This window comes from Oryctolagus cuniculus, chromosome 21 (assembly GCF_964237555.1).
Source record: "Oryctolagus cuniculus chromosome 21, mOryCun1.1, whole genome shotgun sequence".
NCBI classification, from domain to species: domain Eukaryota; kingdom Metazoa; phylum Chordata; class Mammalia; order Lagomorpha; family Leporidae; genus Oryctolagus; species Oryctolagus cuniculus.
In genome coordinates this window covers 21,447,477-21,459,988 of record NC_091452.1, presented here as the reverse complement: position 1 = coordinate 21,459,988, position 12,512 = coordinate 21,447,477, and the positions used below count along the sequence as shown (strand labels likewise).

At 66.6% G+C, this 12,512-nt stretch overlaps 1 protein-coding gene across 8 annotated transcripts in view; it reads left to right on the top strand.

The window, feature by feature from the left end:
• TTC28 (tetratricopeptide repeat domain 28) overlaps window positions 1–12,512 on the top strand; it is a 689,946-nt gene that overhangs the window by 662,732 nt on the left and 14,702 nt on the right. For all 8 annotated transcript variants that reach the window (XM_051826641.2, XM_008274620.4, XM_070065754.1 and 5 more), the window contains 2 exons: window positions 3,846–3,987; window positions 12,141–12,320. In XM_051826641.2, the coding sequence (XP_051682601.2) occupies window positions 3,846–3,987; window positions 12,141–12,320 (322 nt within the window). The remainder of the gene's footprint in view (window positions 1–3,845; window positions 3,988–12,140; window positions 12,321–12,512) is intronic.

The window sequence follows — 12,512 nt, the reverse complement described above, 5'->3', positions numbered from 1 at the left end:
AACTGGCTCCCCTCTTTGGCGGCAGCACGCAGCCGGTGGCGCCAGTCCCGCCGGCCTTGGGAATAGACCTCTCCATCCCCAGGGGCAGATTCGAGTGCAGCCAAGCGGGCGAGTGTTTGTCATCATCGCGGAGACACGAACCGCACCCCTGACGCCTCTGTGGCTCCCCCTGGCTCCACTCACGTCATGGCGCAGCCCCTGCGCAGGCAGCAGCCTCACCTCTCTCTCCCTGGATCCCTGCTTGCTCCCTGTCCTTTTCCACAGACTGCCGAAATGGCTGTTTCTCCAGGAGATTAATAAACATCATGTGAGGAATGAGCTAATGAAGACCGCACCGTGTGCCCGGGGCTCGGCTGCCAGTTAGCGAGCCACTGTGAACCGGCGGGCCGCGAAGACGGCGAGCCAGCGCCACCTGCTGGGGGGCCGGGGCTGTGCGGCTGAACCCCAAGCTCAGCACCACTTTAGGGACGCAGATTCCGCACGGGGCCCTGGGCCTTCCAGCTGCGACTCTGACACCCGAAACCGCATGTCACCGTGGTGCCAAGCCTCAGCTCTCCTCCGCAGAACACAGCACTTGGACCGCCCGGGGCCTGATACCACACAGGGTGGACACGGGAGGCGCTGCAGAGGCGTGGGCACTCGCTTAGGGAGAGTAAATTGTTCAAAACTTCAAGAAACCGACGAGAGCTTTACCCCCACCCTTTCCTGTGGAAGCAAGAAGAGAGGGGAGTAAGGGAGCGGCCTGCCTGGCCCGCGGCCCATAGCCTGCTGGTGTCGAGGCCACGGCCACCTGCAGACGCTCGGGCTGGGGCGTAGGCCCCCTCAGTCATCTCCGCCTGCTGCGCCCAGCTTAGCAGCGGCAGTGGTCACTGGCAATGCTGTGATAACAACAACACACGTGCCGGGAAGCAAGCCGGTGTGCACCAACCAGGCCGCCACGGCGCCAACCCTTGGATGGGAGAAGACCTCAGGCAGGGCCCAGCAAGGCGGCCAGGGAGGGGCCATGTCCTGGCCACCTGGCTGCCTGAGACCTTCCCCATGGCTGCACCTCCCAGGGTCCAGGGACTGTCAGTCACTTCCCTCCCTTCTGGGACGGCCCTGTGGGGAGACAGCCACATGCCACTGCTGTCCCTGCAGAGCGAGGCACAGGGGCCGCCAGTGGACACAGTGAGAGGCGGTGGCTGCCCTAAGCCGCTGCCCGGGGCTGGGTGACTGCTAACAGACGCCGCCTGCTCGCACAGAAGTCTTGGCTGGGTTTCCTCCGACCTCAAATTATGGTTTTGCGTTGGTTGCTTTCGGTTTGCTGTGTTTTAACCCCCGACTGACTGTGGGCCTTAGCTTTTCCTTCGAGAAGGCGTCTCCAGGGCCGGGCGCTCTCTACGTCATGGCAGCCAGATCACAGAGCGCTCTCCGCAGCAGCGGACGGGCTGTGGCCAGGTGCAGGTGCCCCCCCCCACACCTGCCCTGGCCAGGCCCAGGACCCATTGCGCCAGAGATGTGGGTCTGCGAGCTGCCAGCCAGTGCAAGGCCTGGCGCAGGAGGCTGGGAGCCTGCCCTGTGTGGGACACTAAGCTCAACAAGCAAGGAGCTGGGAGAGACGGGACAAGGACAGGGCCAGGAAGGTGGTGGCTCGGTGGTGGCTTCCACTGGCAGCACAGGCGCCCTGCCTGCCCCACCAGGCCCACACTGCACCTGCTCTGCCTGGAAACACAGCCAGGTCCCCAGGGAGGGCTTCCCAGGACACCTCCGTGGATCAGACAGGTGCCGCGAGCCGTGGCTTGTTTGCCAGTCCAGGGTGAGGGCGGCACATGGTCTGACCACGGCCCCAGGTGGAGGTTCCTGGGAGGCGTGGCGTAAAGAGGTAGGTGGCCTGCCTTCCCCGCAGGACAGCCCAGGGCCCCACCGAGGCCCCTCCTCCACCTGCCTTCCCTCCGCCTGCAGTGACCCCTGCCAGGCAGGCTGATGTGAAGCCGGCCCTTGGACCCCGATTCAACGGTGCTGGCCGTGGAATCCCTCCCTGGTGGGGACCCTGCCCCTCTCTCTCTGTGGGAACCATTCCCCGTTGGTGCCGCTGCGCCCCAAGAAGCCTCTGGTGCCTCCGTGTTCCATGAAAAGATGCCACTGGGTGGGCCAGCACTTATGCCTGGAACCCCTCGCCTGGGCTCCTGCTGCCCACCCCAGGCCTCTGTGTCATCAGCTAAGACCCCCAAGCCTCCCCTGGCGCTGCGGGCTTGCCTGAGGCTGGGGCTGGACTCAGCAGGTTCCTCTCCGTTCCCTGCGGTCGGTTCCTTCCCCGTGGAGCTGGCAGCAGCCCCAGCCTCCCAGGCACTGCTTCCGGCAGCGCAGTTGTCTCGAGGGTGCCCGCCCTGCCTGTGTCCTGTGGTCAGACGGGCTGAGGGCTTGGAGTAAGTAGCCGTGCCTTGGTCCCCCTGGTGTGGCTGGGGCTGGCTTGCTCTTAGGCCCAGAGGGGAGCCTGAGCCGACACCCTAGAGCTGGGCGCTGGGGCTTGGGGACGTGGCGGCTCCCTGGGTGCCCCTGGTGGGGTTGAGCTGGCTCTGGTACCTCGCTGCGGGCACGTGAGCCGACAGTGCAGGTCACGCTGTCAGGGTGAGGAGAGGGAGAGGCGCGCGGGGACAGGCGGTTGCCGCCCTGGTGCCGTCTGTGTGGTGACAGACGCCGCGTGTCGCGCCCCAGCATCTCCTCTGGCGAGCAGTTCTGTGATCTCACCCTCGGGGGAGAGCTGCTGTTTGCGGTGTGTTCTGTGGAATGCAGTGAGCCCCTGCGTGTCACCCCGGGGTTACCCGTGCTTCGCGGGCTCGGCTGGCACAGTCACCTGCGATCACCCACATCCCGAGTGAGTGGCTGTGGGCAGGCCCCAGCCTCCCAGCCCTGCCACTGTGCGCTGGCCGGGAGCGTGCGTGCCCAGTTCTTGGCTTCCTGGGGCTTGGGCCAAGCAGGGCACCACCAAGGGCCGCCGCCGAGGGCCACATGCGGGAAGGGCCAGGGCCGTGCCTGGAACACGCAACCAGGTCCTCCGCGTCGTTTCTTCAGATGTCATGGGTCGCGGCCTAGCCTGAGGCCGAGCAGCCTCCTGGCTTCTTGGGCAGCATCCAGGTTGCCATCACTGTAGCCCAGCCGTGGACCTGGCGCAAGCCACGGCCCCCGCCCCCCAGAGCCGGCAACCTCTAGCAGGAACTCAAACCCTGTGCACGGTGTCTACCCCAAGCAGGGACATCTGTGCGCTCGTCACGCAGGACTGTCACCAGGTGGCAGGGCCGAGGGGCGCGCTCTGACAGCTCGGTCACCAGCCCCACTTTGCCGGTGCTCAGACTGTGTTCTCAATGAACGAGGCAGTGACTGCCCAGGGGGAAACTTGGGGCCCACGGGGTTGAAAATACCTCCGTATTAAGAAAACTGTGCCTGGAAACAGAAACTAAACAGCCGAGTGAACCCTGCAGCCACACCTGGCCGGAAGCGTGGCAGGGCTCTGCCGGGGCTCCCGCAGGTGTCCCACCGGGGCGGGGCGGAGCCCCCAGCCGGGGCCGGTGCGCTCTCTGTCCTGTCTGTGGCTCCCGTGTCATGAGCTGGCTGGCACCTGGCGCCGCCACTTGTCCCTGATGGTCCTCACGGTTGCCTGCACACGGCGGCTCCGCGTAGGCTGTAATGAAATCCCGTGAGCGCACTTCGGGACGCTGGGCTGGGTACAAAGACTCCGCAGAAATGTAAGCTGTCGTGTGCGGCTGCTTCGCCCCGCGGCTTCTGACAGCGCTGGCTGTCGTGTGGAAATGACCGAGGACAGGTGGGCAGCCCGCCGGGCGGGGGTGACCGTGGCCCTGTCTCCCCAGGAGCTGCCAGAGCGTCACCAGCCTGTTCAGCACGGCGTCGCCTGCCAAGGACGGGACCTCGTCTCTCCCCAGGAGGCAGAGCGCACTGGCCAAGCCCCCGCTCCGGGCCCTGTACGACCTGCTCATAGCACCCATGGAAGGGGTAAGTGCCGCCCAGGCGTCAGAACGCATCAGTTACCCGTCGGTGCCCGCGCGGATCCCCCAGGCTCCTGGCATGAGAGCGGAGCTCCTCCAGAATCCGAGTCCTCCGGTCAGCGTCTCGGGCAGCATTTGAAAGCGCACACGGACGTGAGCCCTGGCCGGCTTCCCCTTAACGGACAGGGCCCCGGGCCTCACCCTGGCAGACCTGGGCTCCGCTCCCAGCTCTGCCCCTACAAGCTGGGTAGATTTGGCCTCGGTGACCTCACGCCCGCAGTGAGGTGACACTCCCTTCCCAGCCTGCCCGGCCACCTGCAGGGGGGCCCCGGGAGGGGCTTTGCACCTGCACCCCACTGCCCGCCCTCCCTGTGGAATCTTGCCTGAGCGAGTCGTCCAGGGCTGTGCTTTGGACAGGAATGTGCCTCTGAGCAGCCGGTCCGCCCTCCTCCTCAGTCAGCGTGGCTGCCTGTGGTGCCCCTGCGTGAGCAGCCGCTGACGGGTGTCCTGAGGTGTGTCCCGTGGCCTGTGCGGCGGCACTGGGCAGCACACCCAGCTCTCTAACTGCATGGGCAGGGCCGGGGGCCTCCGTGCCCCTGTGGGTACATTGGGGAAGCCAGGTGCTGGCAGCAGGTGGGGCCGGCAGCCAGGGAGGAGATGCACCTCATGGGTGCTGGGGTGGCCCCCTGGGCATTCGCGTCTGCTCCGGCCGTCCTGGGGAGGCCACGGCTTGGCAGTGAGGCCCCGTGTCCAGAAGGTGCCTCCACCCACCCCTGCCCAGCCATCCGCGCACACTGTCCCCGCACCTGGTGCTGGTCCACGGGGGAGCAGAGGGCCTTTGGGAATCTCTGGCCCCGCCTTCCTACTCACCCTCCTTGCCGGTCAGTGAGGGTGCCAGCCCTGGGCACGTGGGCTGGGGTGGGACTGGGGTTGTGCAGAGGCGCAGGCAGCCGAGCCCTGCACCCCGCGGGCCCTGGGCCGTGGCCACTGCTGCGCCTGCCTCCCCGCACCCTGGGGCCTCCCGGCGTGGTCGCCCCCGTCCCAGACGCGCCTGGCTGTCCTCCCTTGTCGGGCACAGTCTGCTGACCACATCCTGACCACAAGGGGCCCGGTGACACCCGGCCAGCCGTGCGTGCCTACCGCGAGGGGAGAGTGCGGGCGTCCCTCGTTGTAGCTTCCCGGCTGCTCTCCCAGACACCTCTGCAGGTGGCTGGCCCCAGCCTCACCCACGGGGCCTCCAGAGTCCCGGGCCTGTCCCTGGTCGCATTCTTGCTCTGAGGTGGGAGGGGAGCCAAGGGCAGAGCCAGAGCCGGGCTGTGGCTGTCGCCTCTGCCCCCATGGGGAGCAGGGCTCATCTTTGGTCCAGCCCCAGCGTCACTTCCTCTTTGAAGCCTGCCGGGCTGCCCCCAGCCCCCGCCTTCCCTGAGCTCTTCATCCACCTGCCCACCAGGGGGCACCCTGCATCCTTGGGTGTCTCTAGTGGCACTGACACTTGGCTAGGCTCAGACCCGGCTCATTCTCTCCTTGCTGCCCGCCTACACACACCGTGCTCCTCTCTGGGACAACAAAGACTGCTCCTCCTCTCCGGTCCCCTGTCACTGGCACGGCACCTGGTGGCTGCCCGCACAAGGCCCACGGCTGCACTTGCAGCCCAGGTCTAGTTCTGCATGGAGACAGAAGACCCCAGGAAGAGAACAGCCAGCGGGCCGAGCCTGGAGCTTTCCACGACCACGAAGCGGAAGGCAGGGGACCCCGTCCGCTTGGCCCGTGTTTGCAGTGGACAAGCCTGCAGGGACCCACGCCTAAGCTGGGGTCCGTGGGCAGGAGAGCACCCCCCGTCCTGCACGGGGAGAAGCTGCTGACGCCACAGGGGTCCCGGAGGGGGGTTCTGGGCGCCTGTGCCGCTCTTCTCCCAGACGCACCCCTGGGGCTCCGAGAGTGAGGCTGCACTCCCAGGATCCTCGGGGTCTCATGTCTGGACGCCCGGCGCGTCTCCAGGGGCTGGAGGACAGGGAAGATTTAGGGACTCGGGCCTCGACCAGGGGAGAGCGATGATCAGGCCGACGCCTTGACAAAGATGGCTGCCGCCAGGTTCCCCCCAACCCACAGCGCCCCGACAGCACCCCGAGCGTGTGGCCTTGGCTCAGGTCAGGGGACGGCCCGGGCCTGCCACGCAGACGCTCCATCTGGTGGCCAGTGCTGGCTGCAGCGACGGAGCCCACGTGCTGAGCCCCCTTGAAGCCTTTGGAGCCGGTGGTCAGCGCGAGAGCTGTGGCCGGGCTGACAGGAGCCATCGTGTGTCAGTGACAACACCTTGCTGCAAAGCTGCGCCTGCCCCGTTTCATTCATTCATTCATTTAACAAATACTGGAGTGGGGGCTGGTTAGGCACAGCTTGTTCTGCCTTTCAAATCAATCAATCAAGCTTTAAAAACGATACTGACATGTGCCAGGCACACGCTGCCCTGACCCCGGAGGAAAGCTGAGAGGCTGGGCAAGGACTGTGCCCCAGCGCTGGCCGCTCACCAGCTGGGCCGCCCCAGCGCCCGGCTCGGCCTCCCGGCCGGCTTCACCCCCAGAACAGCCCACCCCTCCTCGCCCCTTCCCCGGGGAACGGGAGGGCGGAATGCAGTCTCGCTTCTCACCGCTAGAGGGCGACAGGACACCGTCCGCAGCTCCCCACGCCCCGCGGCCGGCTCCAGGGAGACCACAAATCAACACGGCAGGTCCAGGATTCTGATTCACGGACACCGCGGGGCTACAGCGGTCGGCCTCTTCACGTGGGGCACGTAATTATCCCAACAACCGCCTTTGTTTGGCCCCAGTCGTGTTGCTCCGGGCCGGGAAGGGAAGAGCACGGGTCTTCCCGGAGGTGCGCGCCGGCATCTGATTTAATTTGGCTTCAGGGAAGCCGTGCCGTCCGAGGCTCTCTCCCGGAGCCGCGCTGTCCTCTGCTGTCAGCACGGGGCGAGCGTGTCCACTTCTCCGGGAGGCGGGCCGGCTCCCCCTGCATGGGAGCCATCATCACACATTAAGTCAAGTCCTGCCCGATAGCCCAAGGAGGAAATGTCACCGGAGAAAAGCCGCGAGGGTCAGCGTGAAGGGCACTGGGCGCGCGTGGGTCCACGCGCTGGCCCTCCATCGCATCGACGTGAAGAGGGGTGGCCGGGCCCCGCCAGACCCCCTGCTCCCTGGGCGAGGGCAGCCCCGGGCCAGTCCCAGCCGCGCAGAACCACACGCGAGCTCCGCCCCTCCCAGCACCCACGGCCGCGGCTCAGGGCTTCCTCTGGGGCCGGCGCTGCCCCGTCAAGGAACCAGGCCCGGTAGCACAGCGATCGGGAAAGGCCCGATGGGGACGCCCGTCAGGCCTCTGGGGGCGCCAACTCTGGCCACGTCCTCGTCCCGAGCCACTGGGCCCGCTCTGTTTCCCTTCGAGTCCTCTGAGAGCCCAGGCGCTGGGACGAGCAGCGAGGCCCGACGATCCGAAAGCCGCGCTCGCTCGCTCGCTTCTGCTGTGGTTCCTGGAGCCGTGGAGTCACCTGCGACCTGGTGCGCGGCAGGCCAGGGGTGGGGTCTGGGGGGCCTCCCTGAACACGGGAGCAGTGGGAACTCGCCGGGAGCGCGAGCAGGGGTCTGGCCCTGCCAGTGAGGGCCTGGCCGGGACTCTAACTGCTGCTGGGGGGTGGGGGGAGACCCCCGTGGTACCTCGCAAAATGCGCCTTGGAAAATCGGGCAGCACCACGCGGAAAGAGCGCTGGGTGCCGGCGCCCGCTGTGCCTGCGTGGACCACAGCTCTGCCGCAGAAACCCTCAGACGCCGGCGTGGAGGGCAGGGTGAGGCTGTGAGGCCGGCAGCCAGGCCGTCTGACTGATTTGGGACGGAGACAGCTGTAGTAATACTCAAATGAGGACAGGTGTCACCCAAAGACGGCAAGCATTTGCACACTGATTAGGGGGAGGACGCATGTAGGCGCTTGCTGGCCAGCTGGCTGTGTGATGGAGACACGGGTGAGGGCGCAGGCCCATCAGGGAGCTCCCACAGGTAGGGGGCTCTCACCTGTGCCGTCGCGGCAGGTGGGAGTGGGGGCGCCGGCTCTGTTCTGGCTCCCGCGGGGCCCTCGGAGCTGCTGTGGCTGAGGGTGGCCTGCGGGAGCCAGTCTGCCCCTCCGGCTCCTGCTGGCCGTTGGTCACGTTTCTCAGACCCCCAGCCCAGCTTGCCTTGTCCGTCCCAGGTCGTCCGGGCAGACAGCAGGCTGTTGGCTGGTCCCACGTTTGGTGAGGGCACGGGGTCAGCCAGCCTGGAGGTCATTGCCGATAACCTGTGTGACACACACCCGTCCACAACAAGCCTTCCCAGGGAGAGGTGGCCCTGCCTTATCAGCGCTGTCTGATCAACCCCCTCCGTCAGAAACCCCGGGCCCGGCTCGGGGTCCAGCTCCCCCGGGGTCCTGTGCCTCTGGGATCCTTCTCCACAGCATTGATCGCTTCATCCTCAGTCTCACTGGCCGCGCTCCCAGGCCCCAGTGTTGTCTGCCCTCCCCGTGGCGGCTGGTGATGCCATGGAACCCCGGTAAAGAGGGGACCCCCGGAGCCCTCCTGTGCTGCGTGGTGCACACAGCACGCAGTTCTCGGGCCGGAGAGCAGCGCCCGTGCAGCCTAATAGCTGGTGCAGCGCGTCCTGGGCAGCTGAGGGCGGTGGTGCCCGGGCGTGTGAACGGGGGGCCCCCGACCCACGCGGGAATCGGATCAGATCGCCCCGCACACACCTTTGGGATCTGTGGAGTTGCCAGGGAGAACCGCAGGCTGGTGGTCCGGTGGTGGGGTAACCGCTCGGTCAGCAGCTGTGGACGGCGGTGCGCGAGGCTGCAGGAGGGCTGGTGACGTCCGGCGTCCCTGGGTTGGAGCTGGGGGTTGGGGGCTTCAGAGGGGCCGCGTGGGAGGGGAGCAGGCTGCACCCCAAGGATGACGGTGCAGGACTGGCGCTCGGGCAGTGTCCTCCCAGCACCTGGAAGGTCCCACTTGGCCCCTGTGTGCCGAGTGCCGGGCACAGTCCAGACACTGCACGCACTACCCCCCACCCCTCGCTCCTCTCAGCCATCGAGGAATGCACACTGGTGCTGTCCTGAGGGTCTGGACACGGAGGGGCGAGGGGTAAGGAGCTGCAGCAGTGCCTGGAGCCATCGCCCCCGACACGCCCGCAAGCACCCAGGTCCCTCGGGCGCCCACACCCTCCACAGCAGAGGCCTCTTCCGGACCCTGCTGCCCTCTCCCTGGGCTAACCAGGGCACAGTGCACACAGCAGCATCACCAGGACGCTGTGACCACAGGGAGACCGCGTGGCTCTCCAGGCCGAGGGGTGCACCCTGGGAAGAAGAGGCGCTGGAGGAGGGGCACCTCGGCCCCCAGGCCACAGTGGGTGGGGCTGCAGTTGCTGGGAGAGCCACAAGCTGCCCCCTGGGTGCGGGTGCGGGTATGTGCCCTTGGGCAGGAGTGCTCTGTGTGCAGGGCCCCTGGGGCTGTGGGGAGGGGGTCGCCAGGTCCAGACCATGAGGAGGCAGGCAAGGGTGCTGGGCCACTACCCAGGTAGTAAAGCCCCTTCCGCAGCGCCCCCTAGTGACAAGGTCAGCACTGGGTGCACTTGACCCCAGCAATGGCGGGAGGAGTGGAGCCTCTCCTGACCCAGCCTGGGCACACACCCACCAGAAGGGGCGGCCCTCTCCAGTCTGCCCCTCGGTGGCGCCCGACATGCCTCCCCCTATCACGGGGCCTGCGCGCTCAGGGACAGGCAGATCCTGTGTCCTGGCCTCTGGTCTTGTTCCCCTTCAAAAGATCTCACTTCGGGACATCTCAGGGGTAGGAGAGCTGAGCCTTTGACGGGGTTTGCTGGGTGGAGGCTGATGGCGGAGCTGTGTTCTCTTCCGAGCCCAGGCCCCGCGAGAAGGCGTCACGTGCTCTCTTCTAGGCCAGCAGGCGGGGTGCGAGCCACGTCTCCCCTTGGTGATCTAAGTGGCGATGTGTGCAGAGACCCCCTTCTTCTCCCTCTTTAAGAGACTGATCTATTTGAAAGGCAGAATTACAGAGAGCGCTTCTGGGACTAGGCCAGGCTGAAGCCAGGCCCAACCTGGAGCTTCATCTGGGACTCCCACTTGGGTGCAGGGGCAACAAGCACTTGGGCTATCCTCCACCGCAGGGAGCCGGTTCAAAAGTGGGGCAGCCAGGACTCAAACCAGCACCCATATGGGATGCCGGCTGTAGCTTAACCCACTGTACCACAATGCCGACCCCTTTTGTCCCTTTTCAAGTCCATGTGTGGTCACTGTGAGTCTTTGGACGCCAGGCAGTGCTCACCAGAACGCGGGCATTGTCCTCGAAGGACCTAGAACTGGCAGTGGGGCTGGAGGTCCAGAGAGCAGTCTCCCCTCGGCCAGGTCCTCCCTTCCTGCCCCCGCCCTCAAGGCTCACTCTCGCCCCTCCTGCGAGTCTCCTTGTCCCTTCCTGGGGGGGGGGGCTGTGCTCTCTCTCCTGCAGCATGGCCACCGCCCCCACCATGGCTGCTCCTGCTCGGGCCGCAGCTTCTCCCTTGCCAGACCTGCCCAGGGGCCTCGTCCGCTCAGCCCTCACACAGCTCCTGGCTGCGCGGCTGGCTGGGCGCCTCCGCCTGCGGGGGCTGGCGCGTTAGTTCCCGTGTGCCACAGTGCTTGTACCAGGGTCCTTCAAAATGGAGTAGAAGGAGTTTATTTGACACATAAGTTAAATCTGTGCACAGCTTGCTCACTCGCTGTTCGTGGCCTTTTGGAGAGTCCTTGAGTTGGGCGTCACTCGGTGACCGCCTCTCTCAGCACATCCCTGGTGAGCTTACAGCAGGGACGGCGCCCAGCCCGGCCCGACTTCCCGGAGGAGCACAGCAGGCCAGGGTGGGCGCTGCTCGGGGGCTGGGCTTGGGAGAGGGGCCCTGCAGGGCGTCACGGAGGACACAGCCCGCTGCCAGGCACGCGCCTCCGAGAAGCAGGTTTTGCAGGGACCACGTCAGCTGCCTCGCCTCGCCCCCCACTCTGACCAGGCACGTGTCCGTGCAGGTGCAGTCAGCGCTGAGCCTGGAGTGGTGTCGCCGTCACCACTGCTGGCCCCATCGCTGAGCTCGGGGTGCCACTGAGTGTGGTGGCGCTGCTCTCCAGAGGGGTCCCCCAGAGCCACCCCAATCTGCACGGTTCAGGAATGGCGCAGGGAGGAAGCCCAGCCCAGGTGCGTGCCTGCGTGGACCCAGAGCTCACCCACAAGGCCACTGTGACAAAGCCCTTCCCTCCCGGGTCACAGGGGAAAGGGCTCGGAAAGCAAACAAGCGGTGTGCTGGCCGCCTGCTTCTGTTTCTCTGCTTCACGTGCAGCTAGAATTAAAAAAAAAAAAAAAAAAAAATGGAGGTCGTGGGGCTTTGTGGAGCTGAATCCCGCCAGCCGCCAGGCACGTGTCACTTTGGGTTAGCCGAGTGCTTCTGCCACTCTCAGCCAAGCGCCCAGGGCAGCGCAGCAGACGGGGCCCTGGGGAAGCTGGGGAGGAGGGGGGGGCCTGGCGGACTCCCGCGGAGCCAGCCCCGCCCCAGGCGCCTGGTGCGTGGAGGGGCTGTCTGTCTGTGCGAGCCCGACCTCCCCCCCGCAGGCTCAGGGCAGCACGGGCAGCGGCAGCTTCTGCCCTGTCTGTCCCGCTCAGCCTACATTTCACTGGTGTCCAGCCGCCGCCTGCCTGGGCAGTGCCCTTGGAAAGACAGCCATGGTGGAGCGCGGGGATGAGCGGGTGTCTGTGCGTCTGTGGCTCCGTGTGCACCCTCCTTCATGCCACCCCTTCCTGGAGGGGTGGTGTCAGTGCTTTGGCGCAACTGAGCTCCCCAGAGCCTGGGCCCCGGGGGTAACTGCTTAGGGGAGGAGCCAGGGACCCGGCCCGCACCTGCTGCCCCTTGAATTTCCAGCCTCTTGGAAAATGCACCTTGCTCCCGCGGAGCTGTTGGCCCCTGTTTTGAGACTGGGCACCCCCAGAACGCTCTCGGGTCCCTGTGCTGAGGCCCCGTGTCCTGGTCCTGGGGGACACCGGGTCAGCATTCCTCGTGGGGCAACGCCCTGGGGTGGGCTGGCGCCTGGCGCCCCAGTCAGCCTCTTGCGCTCGCTCCGCAGGGCCTGATGCACTCCAGCGGCCCGGTGGGCCGGCACCGGCAGCTGGTCCTGGTCCTGGAGGGGGAGCTCTACCTCATCCCCTTCGCCCTGCTGAAGGGAAGCTCCTCCAACGAGTACCTGTACGAGCGCTTCGCCCTCATCGCCGTGCCCGCCATCCGCTCGCTCAGCCCGCACTCCAAGGTAGGGCTCCGGGCCATGGCCTCCCCCTGGTGGGGGGGCCCTCAGAGAGGAAGTGTCTCCAGGTGGAGGGCCCCCTGCTCTCCACCGGGCTGGGCATCACATGCTGTCCTGCAGAGGGGCCGGGCAGGTTCACGTCTCACTCAGCAAGGCCAGTCGGGGTGGGGAGTCCACGAGGAGCCCGCGGTCTGGGGA